Raw genomic sequence first — 16,707 nt, forward strand, 5'->3', positions numbered from 1 at the left:
TTTATGGTTTGGGTTTTTTCTTTTATTTTTGTCATGTTCTACTTCCTTCCACCACCAAATTCCTTAGCTGTTTTCCCCATTTGGCAGACACATGAATTAGAGGAGTGGAAGATCTTTAATAGGAGATAAGAAGCTGGAGCAAAAGTTGTATCCTATTCTTAATCCTTGTTTTTCTTCACCCTCACCCTTTTCCTTCCTTTATTTCTAGAGTTTTTCGATGCCCAAATTATATGGCTAAACTCATTTGTGAAAGCAAAACTGGTATAGAAGGTTAGATTTTATAGTTCAAGTAAATGATTTAATAAAATGTTCATTATTACGTGTATGATAGTTCACCATATCTCTTGCAGACCTATATTTCTCCCAGTGCTGCTATATTTAAAGTGGCAGATGCTGGTGAAGAAACAGAGGCTATGCTGAACAACATGAGAGTCTATGGAACATGTATTGTCATTCTGATGGCCATAGTAGTCTTTGTGGGAGTAAAGTATGTCAACAAGCTTGCACTGGTCTTCCTTGCCTGTGTGATTCTTTCCATCATTGCCATATATGCTGGAGTTATTAAGACTGCTTTTGACCCACCTGACTTTCCGTAAGTGCAATATTGAGTTGTGTGGGTTATTTAAAAGAAAAAAAATGTGGGGAGGGAAGAGCTACTGTAATAATTTCATGTTTTAAGCTAAATTTCAAAATACAAACACATTGCTTTCAGTGGTAGCTTTATGTAGTTTAAATACCAATGTGGTCATTTGATATTCTAAGAAATATTCACATATCTGAATATTTCTCTCTTTTTCATAAGATATGGTAACTCTAGAAAATGTTCTTTGGTGCTTAAAATTTGGCTGTTATTTCATCCATACCCAAGGCGCAAGAAGGTGCATTTTGCTGACGGTAAATGTAACTGCTTTATCTAAAGATTTTATCTAAAAACCTGTAGAATAAAGTAAAAAGGTCAAGAAACCATTGTAGCTATTAAGCATTGTTATAAAAAAAACCCATAAATTTAAACTTTCTGTGTTATGAAGAAATTTCAGAAACTTCCATTTCTCCCTTCTTAAAAATGACACATTGAAGTGTTTAAATTCACTTGTATTTGTGAAGGCTTTCCCATTAATAAAATAAAATGTTATTGTTATGCATGACACATTGCTTCTCAAGGTCCTTGATGTGCTTAATTTTTAGCTCAATAGGAGTTACTTCTTCACTCCAGTTATTAGCTGCATTTTACTTTACCCAGTTATATGAGTTGCATTTTTGTGCATATTTTTCTGTTGAAAGATGAAACAAAGTTATATTGCTTAAGACATGATCAGAATAGGCTGATAACTTCAATCTTGTGTGGCACTTCATAGTAAGAGTTATCCTTTGCTGTATGATTGTTACAAATTCAATATTACTTTGAAGTGTTGGTAATTACATTATAAATTGACCATTAGAGTAGTACTTGTGGATTGTTCTGTAGCATTGTTTTACATGTAATATGTAAAACTTTGACCTATTTCTGAATAAAACTTATGGTTCTTACATTAACTTCCAGTGGGGCAATAGTAATATCTTTTTGTCTGTATAGGTAAAAGAGAGTTTATATGGGTATGTAGCATTGCTGAGACTCATTACCAAGTTCCTGGAGACTTTATATGTGGCTGCTACTGTAATATTATTGTATTGGGGGGAAAACATAAAGAGTTTATTTTCCACTAAATATAATGGTTTACATTTAGAGTCTGCCTCAAAATGAGAAACTCAAGTAGGGTCTAGTGTAATGGTAAGACTGAGCTGATGATGGTCATTAAAAAAACCCAAACAAAATAACTTCCACTTAGCTGGTTAGTTAGGTTGATATCACTAACCTCCATTAAGTTTGTCCACTGTGTAGGTGGTAAAATAGTTTACCTCAAGATCTCCCAGTTTGAATCAAACTGAAAGTTTCCATTGCTTGTATTATTTGACCCTGCTGCTATTGAGTCATCAAATCAGTAGCAATTAAAAAGAAAACTAAGCAAGGCAAGTGACAAGATGATCTCTTTAGCAATAGTTTTCTGTTAAATCTGCTGAAATTCCATGAGATGCAATACCTTGAAGCTGTGCTGGTGTATCTGCCTAACCCTCATTTTATATTTGATGTTCCTTCTTTTGTCTTCAAAGATCTATATAATTCAGTTTTTAAGCAAGCCTGGAATCTTAAACATCTTTTGTATAGTTTAACAAAGAAATATACCTAGATCCTTAATGTACTCTGCTGGTAGGAATTTGCTTTTGACAGCTGTTCAGATTTTTCTAATTCTCTTTCATTCCTGAAAAAAAAATTGCTTCCCAATACATGATTCTTTAATTTGTACTCCCATCACTGTTGTTATATTTGGCTGTTTAATCTTCCTGGCTTATTTCCTACCTTTTGGATTGTAATTGTTTTTGAGGATCATCTAAAGTTTTCAGTTGCTTGAAAAGGAAGAGAATGGTTTACTTGTTTAAACTCACTTTTATATTTTCTTCATCAGACTCATCTTTTAATTAAGTTTATTATTTAATTTTACTTCTTTCTTGTAGGGCTGAATGCATCATAATTGCTATTATGTAGTAGTCAAGCTGCTTAAATTGATTATACTTTACCATAAAGAAGAAATATTTGATCCATATTTTAAAGACTATTGATGATAGTTTTAGATGTAGAAACTATATACTGGTTTAGTAGATGTAGTATAGGCCTTAAGGTAGATAGTGTAAATAACAGGTTTCTGAAGAAGTCTAATGGACAAAAAATGGCTTCATTCACAGCCTTGTATTGAAGGAACAATGACTTTCTTTTTCTTTTTTATAGTATCTGTCTCCTTGGAAACCGTACATTGTCAAAACGCAGCTTTGATGTCTGTGCCAAATTTACTGAAAGCAATAACGAAACAAAGACTACACCTTTGTGGCTCCTGTTCTGTGATAGTTCTTTGCTTAATGCTACATGTGATGACTACTTTAGTCTCAATAATGTAACAGAAATTCAAGGAATTCCAGGAATAATGAGTGGAGTTCTAACTGGTAAGTTGGAAGGCACAGTGACTTAAAAGTTTTTGGACATTATTAATTTGGCCAATGGCTGGTCAGTAATATAGCGGTCTAGTCTGTGTGAAAGATTGCTACCTTGAGCATGCTTCTTCCTATAAAAGAACCTGGTTTTAGAATCTTAGTATCAAGTGCTTTAATTTGGTGGTAATTGGAGTTTGATAGCTACTCTTTCAAAAGCCATTTTTTAATCAAAATGTGATAAAGTGCTCATCACAGCTTTTTTTTTTTTTTAAATATGTATGCCAAACACACATTTCAATAAGCCATTCATTAATATATTTTCAAACTCTCCTGAGAGGGAACTTGTTTCCACTTCACAGGTGGTGCAATGAGAGTGAAGTTCTGTGGATTGTCCAATGTGTACAAGTTAGTGATTGAATTAGAGAAGAGCATTCTACAATGTATAGATTTTATTCTCTTTACAGATCTGTATGGTTGTGGCAGCTTGGAATTCAGATTGCATCAAGTCATAGGCTTCATCTTAAATGTGTAATAATTTGTATTGTACACTCACAAATAATGTCTCTGGGAATGAAATGGATACTCTGATACCTCTGCTTTGCCTTTCCTTAAAATAAAGTTTGATTTATATAAATATGCTACATAGGCACACTAGACGGTCACTGCTGCCACAGTACTCCAATTGAAAATATCACATATAAAGTGTACAAATACATTAAAAGATACTAAATGAAACATAAGCTTCTCTGAATCAAAATTTGTGGCTATTAAAAATAATTTTCTCAATGAAAAATGAAATTATTTGCTTGTTACAAGAAATGTAGCTTAGAGTTTGTTTTCTGAGTTTTATGATTTACCATTTGCATATCTACAATTTTTCATGAATAATTTTGTACTTCCTGCCCCAGCTCACAAGTTAGCTGTATGTTACAATTTTTTGCTACCCTGTAAGATTTAAACTGTTCTTTTACTTTTGGAGGTTTCAGGCTGAGTATTATTTTTTTTCCTTTGTTCCAACCACTGTTTAGGTGTTTCATTCAACAAGCAATCCTGTATAAAAGTATATTTTGTTAATTTATTCTCATATAATGTTAAGATCTCTAAAGACCAGGAGTCTGCTGAAAGCTCATTGTGAGCAACACACTTTCCACTATTCACTGCTCTTTGCTTACCTGTAGTGAATTTCATCAATTCCATTATATTTACTCATGGAATCTGATGCATTTTTGTTTAGTTTTGGTTTTTTTTTAAGTTCCTGGCAGCTGTTTTTCCTTCTACAACTTTGAATTAACTGAGAATTGCCAGCAGGCTCTCACCTTGGTACTAGCTCCTATTTTTGGGCTGTTCGAGTGTACTGGATAGCACTGGTTATATCCTGATGGTCATTCTTATAGAAGTTTCCTGGTGGCTCTTCTGCATTACAAAGCTGTACTTCCATTTACTCTTACCTGTTGTTTTCTGTCTTTGAACTGTTTTTTTTTAATCCCTGTGAGGAGATTTCCTCTTATCCAATGTCTCGTGTAGATTCCTTGGGTGAGGAATATTTTAATAACATGGGCAATATAGATGGACTGATCCAAGTGGATTGCCTTCATTTATGTTTACCTCAAGGAATTTGAATACTTCTGACAATTTTCTTTTGCAAAAGCTGAGTTGAGGTTTCCCCAGTTTTTCAAAACTAAAGAAAAATTGTGAATAACTACTAAGTTTTGTCCGAAATAAAAAATAACTTCCCTGTTTATTGCCTCTATCAACTGCTATTGTTGCTATTGACTGTTCCTGTAGAGATGCTGCTTATGAGTCCTTAGTTTCTGTGTCTCCCTGAAACACTTTTAAATTAAAGAAATGGCCTTTCATTTGTCCTTGGGTATCAATACTATTTCATGTCAACCTCAGGTATTTCAGTGTTCTTGGAGATTTCAGGCTAAGTACTGCTTTTCCTGCTTTTGAAAATATGCGCTCTGCTTCTGTTCGCTGATTAACATTTCTCTGAACAAGAGCTATTCCATAACAATACATTTCACTATCCTGGTTACACCTAATGCTAAAACTAGGTGTCTTACTTGCTGAGTGTGAACACACATTCTGATATCTAGCATAAGCTTGAGCTCTCGTGGCAGAGATTTCTCAAGGAGAATTTTCTTTCACTTGATGAATTTTCTGCCTTGTGTGAAGACTTTGAAACTGTTCTGGACATTAAAGTTTCTTGAGCTGTGACTGGCAATATTCAGATGCCATGACTGTCTCAGGAAGTGTGCTAAGTCCTCACACCATTTATTTGGCACTCATATAGAGTAAGTATTCATCCCTTATATACCTTCATGAGTGTTGTCCTGACAATAATAAATCATTCTGGAAGTGGGTGACTAAATAGGCCTATAACCCTAACAGAAATTATGCAGTTCTGCTACTAGCTTTATCAACATTGTTCTGATGGTGGTAGCATGTTGGTCTGATACACTGTACCTGTTCTTGTGTATGTACCCTAAATGTTAGCTGCTAGAGGAGCCTTAGCAATCAAGGAATGGTCCTAGAAGGGCCAAATGTCTGGACTTTTCTGAAAACTTATTATTTTTTCTCACCCTAACTTTCAAGTCCTCTTGGATTATCACTTTTGGGGAAATGAGCATAGGAAAGCTCTGTGTGACATGTTATGAAATGGGAAAGTGATTTCTATTCAACAAAATATCTAAGCCGATTTTACCCATGTGCTGGCATGCACAGTTCTACAGTTAAGTTGTATGCATTGCAGTGCTCAGGTCATTGTCACTCCTGTGTCATGCTGAATAAAGGACACAAGCTGTTGAGTGCTTATTAAGAGTTTAAGTGCTTTTGATTGGCAGTTCAAACTGATGTTTTGATTTTCTTCTTATGTTTCACAGGGGGTAGATAGATGCTAATTTGGAGATCTAGTCTTATTTTACATCACTCATCTCTGCGAAAATTCCTGAAATTTAAAATTCTCTTGTTTCATTAATTTCTTATGGCTTCAGTCCTATCTCTAGATCAGTCTGTAAGTCCTCTTCATTTGATTGTAGTGATACACATATCATTCCTTAGCAAATAATACTTATTTTCAATCTTTGCTGTGCTTTCTCTTCTGCTTCTCATGCATACTTCCATATAGGTTACCAATTGTAAGATTTTAGAAAAAAATCTTGGTATGAGTACCCTCTCTTTGGCCACTTATGGTTCAAAGTCCATCTTCTATTGTGCTCAAGGTTACTTTTTGCTATTATAAAGGCTTAGAATACTGTACTGGAATTCCCTAGAGTTGTTCAGGATGTCTGAAAATTGGCTATTCAATCATCCTGGCAGTCCATGGAAATTGTTTATTTCCTTGCTGTAAAATCCTTTGCCTTCTTGACAGGTCAGAAGAGTATCTACTTTGTTTTTTCACATATAATAGGACAACTTGTCTCAATTTCAAATAAGAATCAGTGTGGTCTGTTCTCACAATCTTATCAAAGTACACAACCAGTGTTTTCCACAAATGCCAGCTCTCAAAATTTACTCTTTGACCTATCACTCTTCAAACAAATGTGCTTAGTTTGCTGGGGAATTTGAGCCATATTCTGCTGGGGTTTCTTTGCTTACCAGTGATCTTCTGGAGTCTGGTTATGCTGCTTTTGTCACCATGTGGAAATCTTTTGCCATTAACAGCTGAATCCTGAACTGTTATGCAGGATTCTTCTGTACAGGTGGTGTCAAAGAACTCAAATTATTGTTAAGTAGCATTTCTTTTTCATACTGCTCCTCAAAATACAAGAATAAGAAGTATTAGTATATACTAAGATTCCTTGAACCTGGAGATAAGTTTCCTTATTTTTTCCCAATAGAACATCTGTGTGCCTGTGCAATGCAAGTGTACATTCTACAAATGCATTAGAATTTAATTCTATAATTATATTTTGCTTTAGAGGAAGAGAAAATTTTGCAGGACACATCTCACACTACGCCATTTTTACTAGCATGGGCTGGAGTTACATAATACCTGTTACAACTGGTATTAATCATACTGGGAAATGTCATGATTTTTGTGTAAGAAAAAGGCATCTGATTCCTAGGATTATTGCATTCTCACTAATTGATATCCTGAAACAGAGAGGTGACACTGATTTTGTTTTTTCCCCCACCTTGTAGATAATCTCTGGAGTGCCTATTCAGAAAAAGGATCAATAGTTGAGAAAAAAGATCAGCCATCAGTTGCTGGATCAGAAGAATCAAAAATGGGTGGACTTCCTTATGTTTTTACAGATATCATGACCTACTTCACAATGCTTGTAGGGATTTATTTCCCATCTGTGACAGGTAGACACAACTATTTTTTTTGCATGAGGATGTGTATTTGTATCTGGGAAAAAAAATTCATGTGAAATTTTTTCATTTTCATCAATCTTATGGGTGACTCATGCTGTTGCAAGTTTCTGTGTCTGAGGTTATGTACCTTCTGGTGCTACGGAGACATTAGTCATGGCTAATGACTTTTGGACATTATAGGACTCAAACAAGAAATCTGTTTAAGGGCCATTTCTATAAAGAAAGCAAAACCCTCATGTGTTACTAAATGTTTATTCCAAATAAGGTGCCTTTATAACACTTTAATCTTCAAAGGCTTGAGAGAACAGTTTAATATTAAAATGATTCTTCCAGTGTCCAAACTGCCTGGTTAACTGCCTGGGGTTTGTTCACATGTCCAATATTTTGCCACATTAACTGTGTAGACTTTTTTGTCAAGCCTAGACTAGTTGTATTTCATTTTCCTCAGCTCATGCTTGAATGAAAAAACAGACGTTTTTCTTCTAAAGTCCCAGCTGAAGTAATTGTAATATCAAGTAACAGAATAGAATTCCAATAAGAAGTTGCAGCACTGTTTGGTAGTTTATTATGAAGTGGAATTATCTTTGTATTCACTGTTTGAAGCCCACTGCTCCCATTTGTTTACATCAGACTCTTACCAACATTTCATCATATCTGACCTCATGGTTATTGTTTTATTCCATGGAGTCTGACAATGTTTTTGCACTGGAACATCTTGACATTAGCTTCCCTATTTTTGCTTCCAGTGGTTAGGTCAATTGTAGGAGAGATGGCAGAATTAATGATTGTATAGGTTTCTTTCCCTCCTGTCACTGTCTGTGCTACAAAATAATTCTGTTCTCTTTTTAGATTCACACACGTACGTGTGATTTTTCTAACCATTCTTTTTCTTGCCTGCTCCTTTCTTTTTTGATTCTAAGGCTTTATTTTTTAGTTTATTGATTTGCTTGTTTACATCTACTTGTTATTATGATGGTCTGTTTAGTAGAAAGTCAGTGCGTTAGGTCATACTGGATAAATTGCCAAGTCCCTATTAATTTGTAACATCCCTTCCAAATAGCAAAATTGCTACTCCTTGTATTTCTTCATTTCAAGAATGATTCTGAGGTAATACTTGAAAAATATTTTTTTAATCTGTCTTTTTACTGACCTTTATAGGATTTGCTTACTCAAGTGGGTAATAACACAGATTTCTGAATAAAATGAAGGTATTAATTGAGGATTTGTGCAGGATTATAATATGCTTCTGTAGCCTGCTCCATTGGTAATCTTTGAGTTAAAGTTGGTTTAAAATTAGATGTTCTTATTTTCTTAGTTATTATCATGGAGTTATTATTAATTGGTTTTATGACATAAATTTTGTCTCTTTTTAAGGTATTATGGCAGGATCAAATAGATCTGGAGATCTAAAGGATGCTCAGAAATCTATTCCTACTGGAACAATTTTGGCTATTTCAACTACATCTTTTATTTGTATCCTTTATACTGTGACTTTTTTCTTAGTCTACATTCTGTAGATTCTGTAGGTATAACAGGTTTTTCACTGGAAAATCATTAGTTTCCTGACTAGGAAATGAATGAAATCTAAACTGAAAAGAAATCTTTGATATTTGTCTAAAATACCAGTATTATTTATAAATATTATGAAAATATGTCAAATTTTATTAATAAATATAGATATTCTACTAGTGCTTCAAATTCCAGTATGTAATTGATGGTTGTAGTCAAGTGATCTGAAGGTTTTTAGCATTAGGCTTCTGTTGGCAGATTATTGTCATACTCAGTATAACCAGATCTTAAAGGAAAAAAACCAGTAATAGTAGTTGTCGGTCCTTCAAAACCTACAGTACACAAGTACATGCTTATTTGTATGAGAAAATGCCTGTTCTATTGCATGCTATATGATCTGGCTACTTCCAATACTTCACAAATCACTGTGACATACAGTCATAAAGAACATAAACTAAAAAACCATAGCAGGGAAGAACTAAAAAAAACAAATAAAAAAGCAGCCAGGAAATACAGACACATGCTGCATTGTCATGGACATTTTCATTTCATACCTTGGTGAAAAAAGGTGGGATTTCTTCTATGTGATTTTTTAGAGAGTAATCTTCCTTCAGTCTCAGTAACAGATCTCTCCTGTATAGTGTTGTTTGGCGCCTGTATAGAAGGTGTAATATTAAGAGATAAGTAAGTAATATTCAGCTTCTAATATTACATGGAGTATATGTAATCATATGTTATATTAATGGGACTTATTAATAGGCTCTTGTGTGAAATATCTATGTGGTATATATTTCTTTTACTTAGTTTAAAACTGGAGGGAAAGCATGTCTGTCAAACTGAGATGGCTGCAAAAACTGGTCCGGTTATTAGACTGAATGCCTTCAAGAAGCAGAAGCAGAATCTAAGATGAAGTTGAACCAGCCTAATGAAATGTTCTTGATGAAGAAAATCATAATTAGTATTTGCAGAGCTGATGGATGGGGATAAGGGATAGTACTTGGAGAGAGTTAATAGGTTTTTGAGGAACAAAATTTAAAATTTGACAGTTACATGACTAGGGGAGTTAGTAAGAAGACTGCAGTGCACCATCAGACCCATAATTTTCACTAGACTATTTTTTGTTTTAAAATTTGAGTAGTACATCAGGAGTCATGTCTATTTTCAACCATGTAGTTGCCTGACGAATTTAAGGCATATTATGAAGGGAATAAATGTGATGGACACGAGTATGAAGAGAATCTCCATATTTTGATCAATTTCTCCATTAGGAGAAGTTGGTTAATATGAAACTGTTGTCAGGTTTCACAGTTGTTTTCTTGCTGGTGTCTGGTTCTCTTTCCTACTGAGGCCCATGTTTGCTTATGGTGATCAAACAGTGTCATTGGGGTATTGTTTAAAAGGTGGTGAAGTTGATGTTGAGACAACTTATTTCATAAGTCTAGAAGGATAATCATAAGTTAAAAGCTGGATTCTAATCAAACGAATAGAAGAAGCAGCAGGGGGTCCATGAAAGGCTTTTGACACTCTCTCACAGCATCCTCATAGGAAAAATCAAGAACTGTGGACAGTGAGGTGGATTGAGAAGTGTCTGACTGGCAAATCCCAGAGGGTCATGATCAGTGGCAGAGTCTAGTTGGACGCCTGTAACTAGTGGTGTCCCCCAGGGTTCTGTACTGGACCAGTGGTATGACCTTGTGGCCAAGAAGACCAGTGTAATCCTATGGGAATAAATCATGCAGACTCCATTTTCTTCAAGATGGAAAAGCCATTTCTTTATTCACTTGTGTGTGGCTCCAATTGGTTAGTAGTATTGCCAGCCAGGGGTCTATGTACAAATCACAGACAGGAGGGGACTGCTAAGGAACATGTCTTGAGCTGTTGTATTTTCCAGCATCAATCTCATTACATGGTTATGACAATGGGAAGATGCCAGCAGCTCACATCCCAGGCAGCAGACAAAAAGAACTTAATGTTACAACTTACTTTAAAAGTTTTTTGACCAATCACACAAAGCAAAAGCATATTGACAGTAGTTCTATCCAACCACTATAAGCACACATACCTTTGGTTAAAACAATGCTTGCTTATTTCAAATACAGTATCTGCTTGAAAGCCTTAAAACACAATGCACAGAGCTCCATTACTAAGCTTAGAACTTCCTAATATCTTGCTAGATATACTTTTCTGCAGCTTAGGGAGTTATTCTAGACAAGCATTAATAGACAGACCATTGTTCTATTTGTCCTTACTTTTCTACTTCCCATATAAGTTTTTCTGCTGACAAATCTTATGGCTACTGCTTAGCTCTAATTGCAGTTCTGCTGTCTCTGAGGCCTGTCTTTTACAGCTTTCCCAAAACCCTCTGATTCTGAGGATTCCCACAATTCCTCCTCTCGGTTCAACTGAAAAGAAACCTTCATAACTGTGTTGTTAACTATCTTGTGTTTCGTATCTTTACCATAATATATCTGCTTATTACTTACTTAAAGCATTTTTTTTGCTCACATCAAGCATTGCTATATTGCAACACAGCAATTTTAATGCTGTGAAAGTCTAGTCAGTTCAAAGGGCATAAGTCATGTCTGATAACAACAAGTCATTGTTTTTAAAAGTCTCGCCGGTTCCAAGGTCTTAATTCAAAAACTTCCTCTATGTCTATACCTTCATTCACTGTCTCTGTAAGATTTTGAGAACTCTCTGCAAATCCATTTCCTACCTCTTTCTCTTGTATTTTAAAAACTTCTTTGATAGTTTTGTCCATCATTTGTCACACACACCAAAGTATGCAAGATATCACTACTAGTATCACCACTAAAACACCCAACACATATAGACCTATTTTACAAAGTTCCCTTAGCCAAGGTGCAAAGCTCCATGCTTTGAACAAATCATCTAACCATGACCCACCATCTTCTTTAATTTGAGTTGTTAAATCTATCAGCTTTTTTATGCTTTTGTGGGTGGATTCAGAATGATCAGACAGGTTCATACAACACAATCCTTCAAATTCCTCCAACCATGTCCATGTACCAGTAAAAGAAAATCAATTGCTGCTCCATTTTGAAGGGTAGCATGCCTAACACTGTTAACATTTGTCAGCATACCACTGATTGCAGTGGATGTGGCATTAATTTGTTTACTCAGCCAACATCCAACCCAATTTATTTGTTTCAATACCATTGCTGAAGCCAGTTGGGGTAAAAACAAACCTGCTGAAACGCTTTTCGCAGCATTCCAAGGCATGAAATCACTCTTACAATTCTCATCATAGTGATGAGTAGATCTTGTTCCCCTATGTTTCTTCTTAATGACTGCTTTAGCAGTAGGTGCAATCACAGTGAGCATACCAATGCTACATGGGCCACCTTCAAGGTGTGATGGAATGCTCTGCCAAGCCCTATCTCCACAAATGAACCAATATCTTTTTGGTAATTGTCATGGATATTGGTCAGCCTGGGAAAGCACATCCCAACTGTTTGAATAATTACACCAAAAACTTGAATTTCTCTATGCAAAATAATGGGGAGTGACATTGTACTTTGGAGGATCACGTTCTCGCTAATTGTTAGCTGTAAATGTAAGGCAGAAATCCATTGTTAAAGAACCAAGGATTTCTAATTCTTGGGGTTCAGATACTGCTTTGGGAAGTTCTTTGGTCCAAATGTTCCAATTCAATACAGGATTGCTCCCCCCATTGTCAGTTTTGCCAGGCTGACTATTGAATTGCTTTTTGATCAAGGGCAAATCCTTTACTGGCACACCGACCAGACAGGTTGAGAAAGGCTTTTCTGGTTCTGAGTTAGGCAAACATATGGTATCTGAGCCTGCTGCCTTGGCTAAGATCACCCAAACATTTGTTTGTGGTTGTTCCACAGGTAGATCTGCACTACAAGAAACAATTAAAACCAACCAACACCAGCATATCACTTGATTTCACTCCATCCTTTTCGTGAACTAATTTTTGACAAAAAATCCTTCCATATATATCAATTTAAAAACTTTGCTTTTGACCTTGAAATAAAATTTGAAAAGCCAAAAGAGGGAATCTACAACATAACAAAACAAAACCCACGCTTTTGCTAAAAATTAGGTCTATGAAACCAACAATTCATACATTTATAAATAGCATAAAATCAGAGTTTGCAAGTTCCACCGATGCACCGATGTTCAAGGAACATCAGGCATGACCCGGGATCTCTGTGTTTGGCTCACGTCTGCGTACTTGCTTCTACGGCCTTGAGCTCGTCAACATGTTCTGGGGTGCGGTACAGCTTGATGTTTTGCACTGGGACCCACTTAATTCCTGCACCTATAGAGACAGAAGCATACCCCAAGTGATTAATTGGAATGGACCTTCACCAAGTGATTTGCCCCAAGTGATTAATTGGAAAGGACCTTCAATTTGTCCTGTCTCAGGGTTTCTAATTAAAACGGGGGGATTTTCTTTCAGTTTCACCTGTGTGTTATTTGAAAAATGCCTAAAAATTGGTGGATTGGGTTCTGGAACAAAGCTGTTTAAAAAATTTAAAACATATAAAGTTTGTCCAACCTCATCTGTGGTGTAACCTCTACTCCCCCCTTCTCTTGATCAAGAATGCGTTTTAATGTCTGATGTGCCCTCTCAATAATTGCTTGACTTGTGGGAGAATGAGGAATACCAAAGATTTGACAAACTCCCCAATCCTTTAAAAACATGGCAAATTTTTGAGATATTTATGCAGTACTATTGTCGGTTTTTACTTCTTGGGTGCACCCAATGAAGCAAAAGCTTGCAAAAAATGGTGACAGGCATTACCTGTTTCACCTCTGTGAAGGGAAGCAAAAACTGCACCAGAGAATGTGTCCACTGAAACAATATTTTTAAATTTACCAAAGGAAGGGTATTTAGTGATATCCATTTGCCATAACGGCAGGCTTTGCAAACTTTGCAGGTTGACTGCTCCTGTAGAAACAGAAGGCTGCACAAACTGACAGTCAGGGCAAGTACTGATAATAGCTTTAGCTTGACTTTTGGAAATTTGAAACATTCCACAAGAGCATGTGCATTTTGGTGAAGAAAGGCATGACTGAGTTTTGCTTGTTCAAAAATGTTTGGCAAAATGTTTGTAATAACCACTGTCAGTTTGTCTGCTCTTGCATTTCCTTCCACTAAAAATCAGGAAGTGAAGAATGAGCCCTGATGTGAGAAACAAAATATGGATTAGTTCTATCTTGCAAAGTTGTATAAAGACATGAAAGCCAATGATATAAAGTGTCATAACTAACATCCTTTAAAACTGATCCTTCTATTCTTTTAACCACATTAGCAACATAAGCAGAATCTATGATTCAATTAAAAGGTTGTGGAAATAGCTGAAAAGCCCTAACCACAGTGACAAGTTCAACAGTCTGAGGAGATCCTTCTGTGTCCGGTCAGCTGTCTGTCTCTGCCCAGACACGTGTAGGATGGTTCTGGGGCAGCCCGTGCTTCAAAGGACGAGTCTGGACTCTTCAGTTTTTCAGTCTTCAGATTGTTTATTATTTCTTATCTACAGAATTTTCTTTCTGCCCAGCAGAGGTCTGACCTGCAGGGCAGCCAAGGGCACTCTGACCACCCACAGGGCGGTCGTGTCTTTTTAGACTGAAAACTACATACATCATATTTACCTTTATTTCCCAATACCTTTCACCCATATTAGCAAGTGCACCTTCACCATGGACCAATCCCCAAGTGCCAACATCACCACAGAAAATGGATGACAAGAAGAAGAAAGAAGGACAAGACACGCCCTGATCCCTCCATCCTGTCTCCATAACCCCCCTGTACCAAAACCCTAAAATCTATATTTCACCCTGTAAATACATCATTTCTGCACCATTCATTCCCAAGTGACTCTCATGTCCTCAAACAGGTGGCACATCCCTAGAGGGATCAAAGTCAAGGCACCAGACGCTCCTGGCAACATTCCAGGATTTCCGAGCCCCCCAAGGGTTCTCTCGGTAGCTCTGGACATCTGGAGTGATGTGCTAAGTTCCCACACTTCTACTGTTTGAATATCTGATTCCCAAGTTTTATTTGTCTGGTTCAACCAAGTTACAACTGATTTGTGACTTTTGCCAGATCCATCAGTGAAGAAAGATTATTGCATTTAAAGTTCTTCACTTAACATATGTTTCTCTTTAAAACTCAATTTTGCCTGAAATAATTTGTGAGCCAGGTAATGAATAGAACAAATACCTGGGAAGTTTAACAATGCATACTGCAAATCATCAGAATTTTGCATTGCCTAATCAATATAATCTTTTTTCAGTGGTAAACAGATAACTGCAAATTCTTGACCTGCTAGACTTAACAATCTTGTTCTGGCCTTAATTACAATTTTTGCTGTCATCTCTAAAACTGTAAAAATAGTCTTTGGAAACCTATAGGGAAGAAAAACCCATTCTATTATCAACAAAGAATCTCTCTGTGAAGGGTCCCATTGAAAAATGAGACCAAAAAGTTGCATTTTTTTCTCTTCAAATTGAAAAAAAGAAAGGCTTTTGTGGAATACAGCGATGAGCTTGTTGTCTTTGGAGAGCTTCCATGACCTTGTCAAGGGCTGCACGAGCTTCAGGTGTTAGAGATCTAGCAGAGTTGATGTCGCAGCTTCCTCTCAATAAATTAAAAGTTGGACCCAGTTTATCATTGGTAATTCCCAAAACAGGCCTGACCCAATTGATTTGTCCTCCAAGCTGTTGTAAATCTTGTAAGTTGTTGACACCAGAGCTGTATCTTCTGTGGTGTAATTGTTTTTTCAGCCATCTTCCATCCCAGATACTTCCAGGGTGGAACTTCTTGGATTTTGGTTATAGGAATTTCAAGTCCAGCATTTTGGACTTCAGGAACAACACTAGCACGTATTTGCTCCATCTCCATCTGTGTTGGAGCTGCAAAGAGCAAATCATCCATGTAGTGTAGAATCATGGATCTTGGATGCTTCTGTTGAACTGGAAACAAAGCTTATGCAACAAAATATTGGCAATGATTTCCAGTGGAATCTCTGCCTGGGTTCTCTTCAGTTGATGACTGGAACTGAAAAAGCAGTCTTGGAACATCATCAGGATGAAGTGAGATGTGGAAAAAAAGTCCTTTAAATCAATGACAGTGAGAGGCCAGTGATTTTGGATCATTGATAGAGAAGGAACTCTAGGTTGAAGAGGTCTCATGTTTTTAGTCACTTCATTGATCTTCAGGTCATGAAGCAACCTCCAGGAGTCCAATGTCTTCTTGTGGATGATGAATACTGGTCAATTCCAGGGACTGGTCGTGGGTGTGATGTGACCTTGCTGTAATTGTTCCTTTACCAATCTTTTAAGAATATTTAATTTTTTCTCTGTTAAAGGCCATTGATCAATCCATGTAGGATGATCAGTTTTCCAGTTCAGCTTTAAAGTGGGAGGTTTCGACGAGGTTTCCATCACAGGCCCACTTCCAGTTTTGTTCCCCATTGGGACAGGACATCTATCCTCCAGACAGTGAGAGGCTTCTGAACAACAAAAGGACGTACTGTCACTGTCATTCCTTCAGAACCTGTAATGTTAATCATGGGTGCACTTTGCAAACACACAGTAGCACCTCCAGTCCCTGTGACGGAACCTGCAGGAGCTACCAAATCCCAATCACTGGGCCAAAACGTGAGAAATTACAGTGGCATCTGCACCAGTATCCAGCATGCCTGTAATGTAAATTGTTTTGCCATGGTGAGTCAGGCTGCAAGTTAATTTTGGTTGGTTAAGGTCTAAACATTGCACCCAAAAGACCTCAGGACCTGAGATATCAAATGGCACAGACATAATTGAATTCTTTGGAAAGTTGTTCTGCTTGGGTGTATTCAT

At 36.5% G+C, this 16,707-nt stretch overlaps 1 protein-coding gene across 6 annotated transcripts in view; it reads left to right on the forward strand.

Moving 5' to 3' along the window:
* The window catches only part of SLC12A7 (solute carrier family 12 member 7), a 79,528-nt gene that overhangs the window by 23,835 nt on the left and 38,986 nt on the right, over window positions 1-16,707 (forward strand). For all 6 annotated transcript variants that reach the window (XM_071450094.1, XM_071450102.1, XM_071450122.1 and 3 more), the window contains exons 7-11: window positions 351-592; window positions 2,822-3,033; window positions 7,165-7,332; window positions 8,716-8,814; window positions 9,477-9,534. In XM_071450094.1, coding sequence (XP_071306195.1) covers window positions 351-592; window positions 2,822-3,033; window positions 7,165-7,332; window positions 8,716-8,814; window positions 9,477-9,534 — 779 coding nt within the window. The remainder of the gene's footprint in view (window positions 1-350; window positions 593-2,821; window positions 3,034-7,164; window positions 7,333-8,715; window positions 8,815-9,476; window positions 9,535-16,707) is intronic.

This window comes from Agelaius tricolor, unplaced genomic scaffold (assembly GCF_023055355.1).
Source record: "Agelaius tricolor isolate 1412-34295 unplaced genomic scaffold, bAgeTri1.0.p SCAF_2, whole genome shotgun sequence".
NCBI lineage: Eukaryota > Metazoa > Chordata > Aves > Passeriformes > Icteridae > Agelaius > Agelaius tricolor.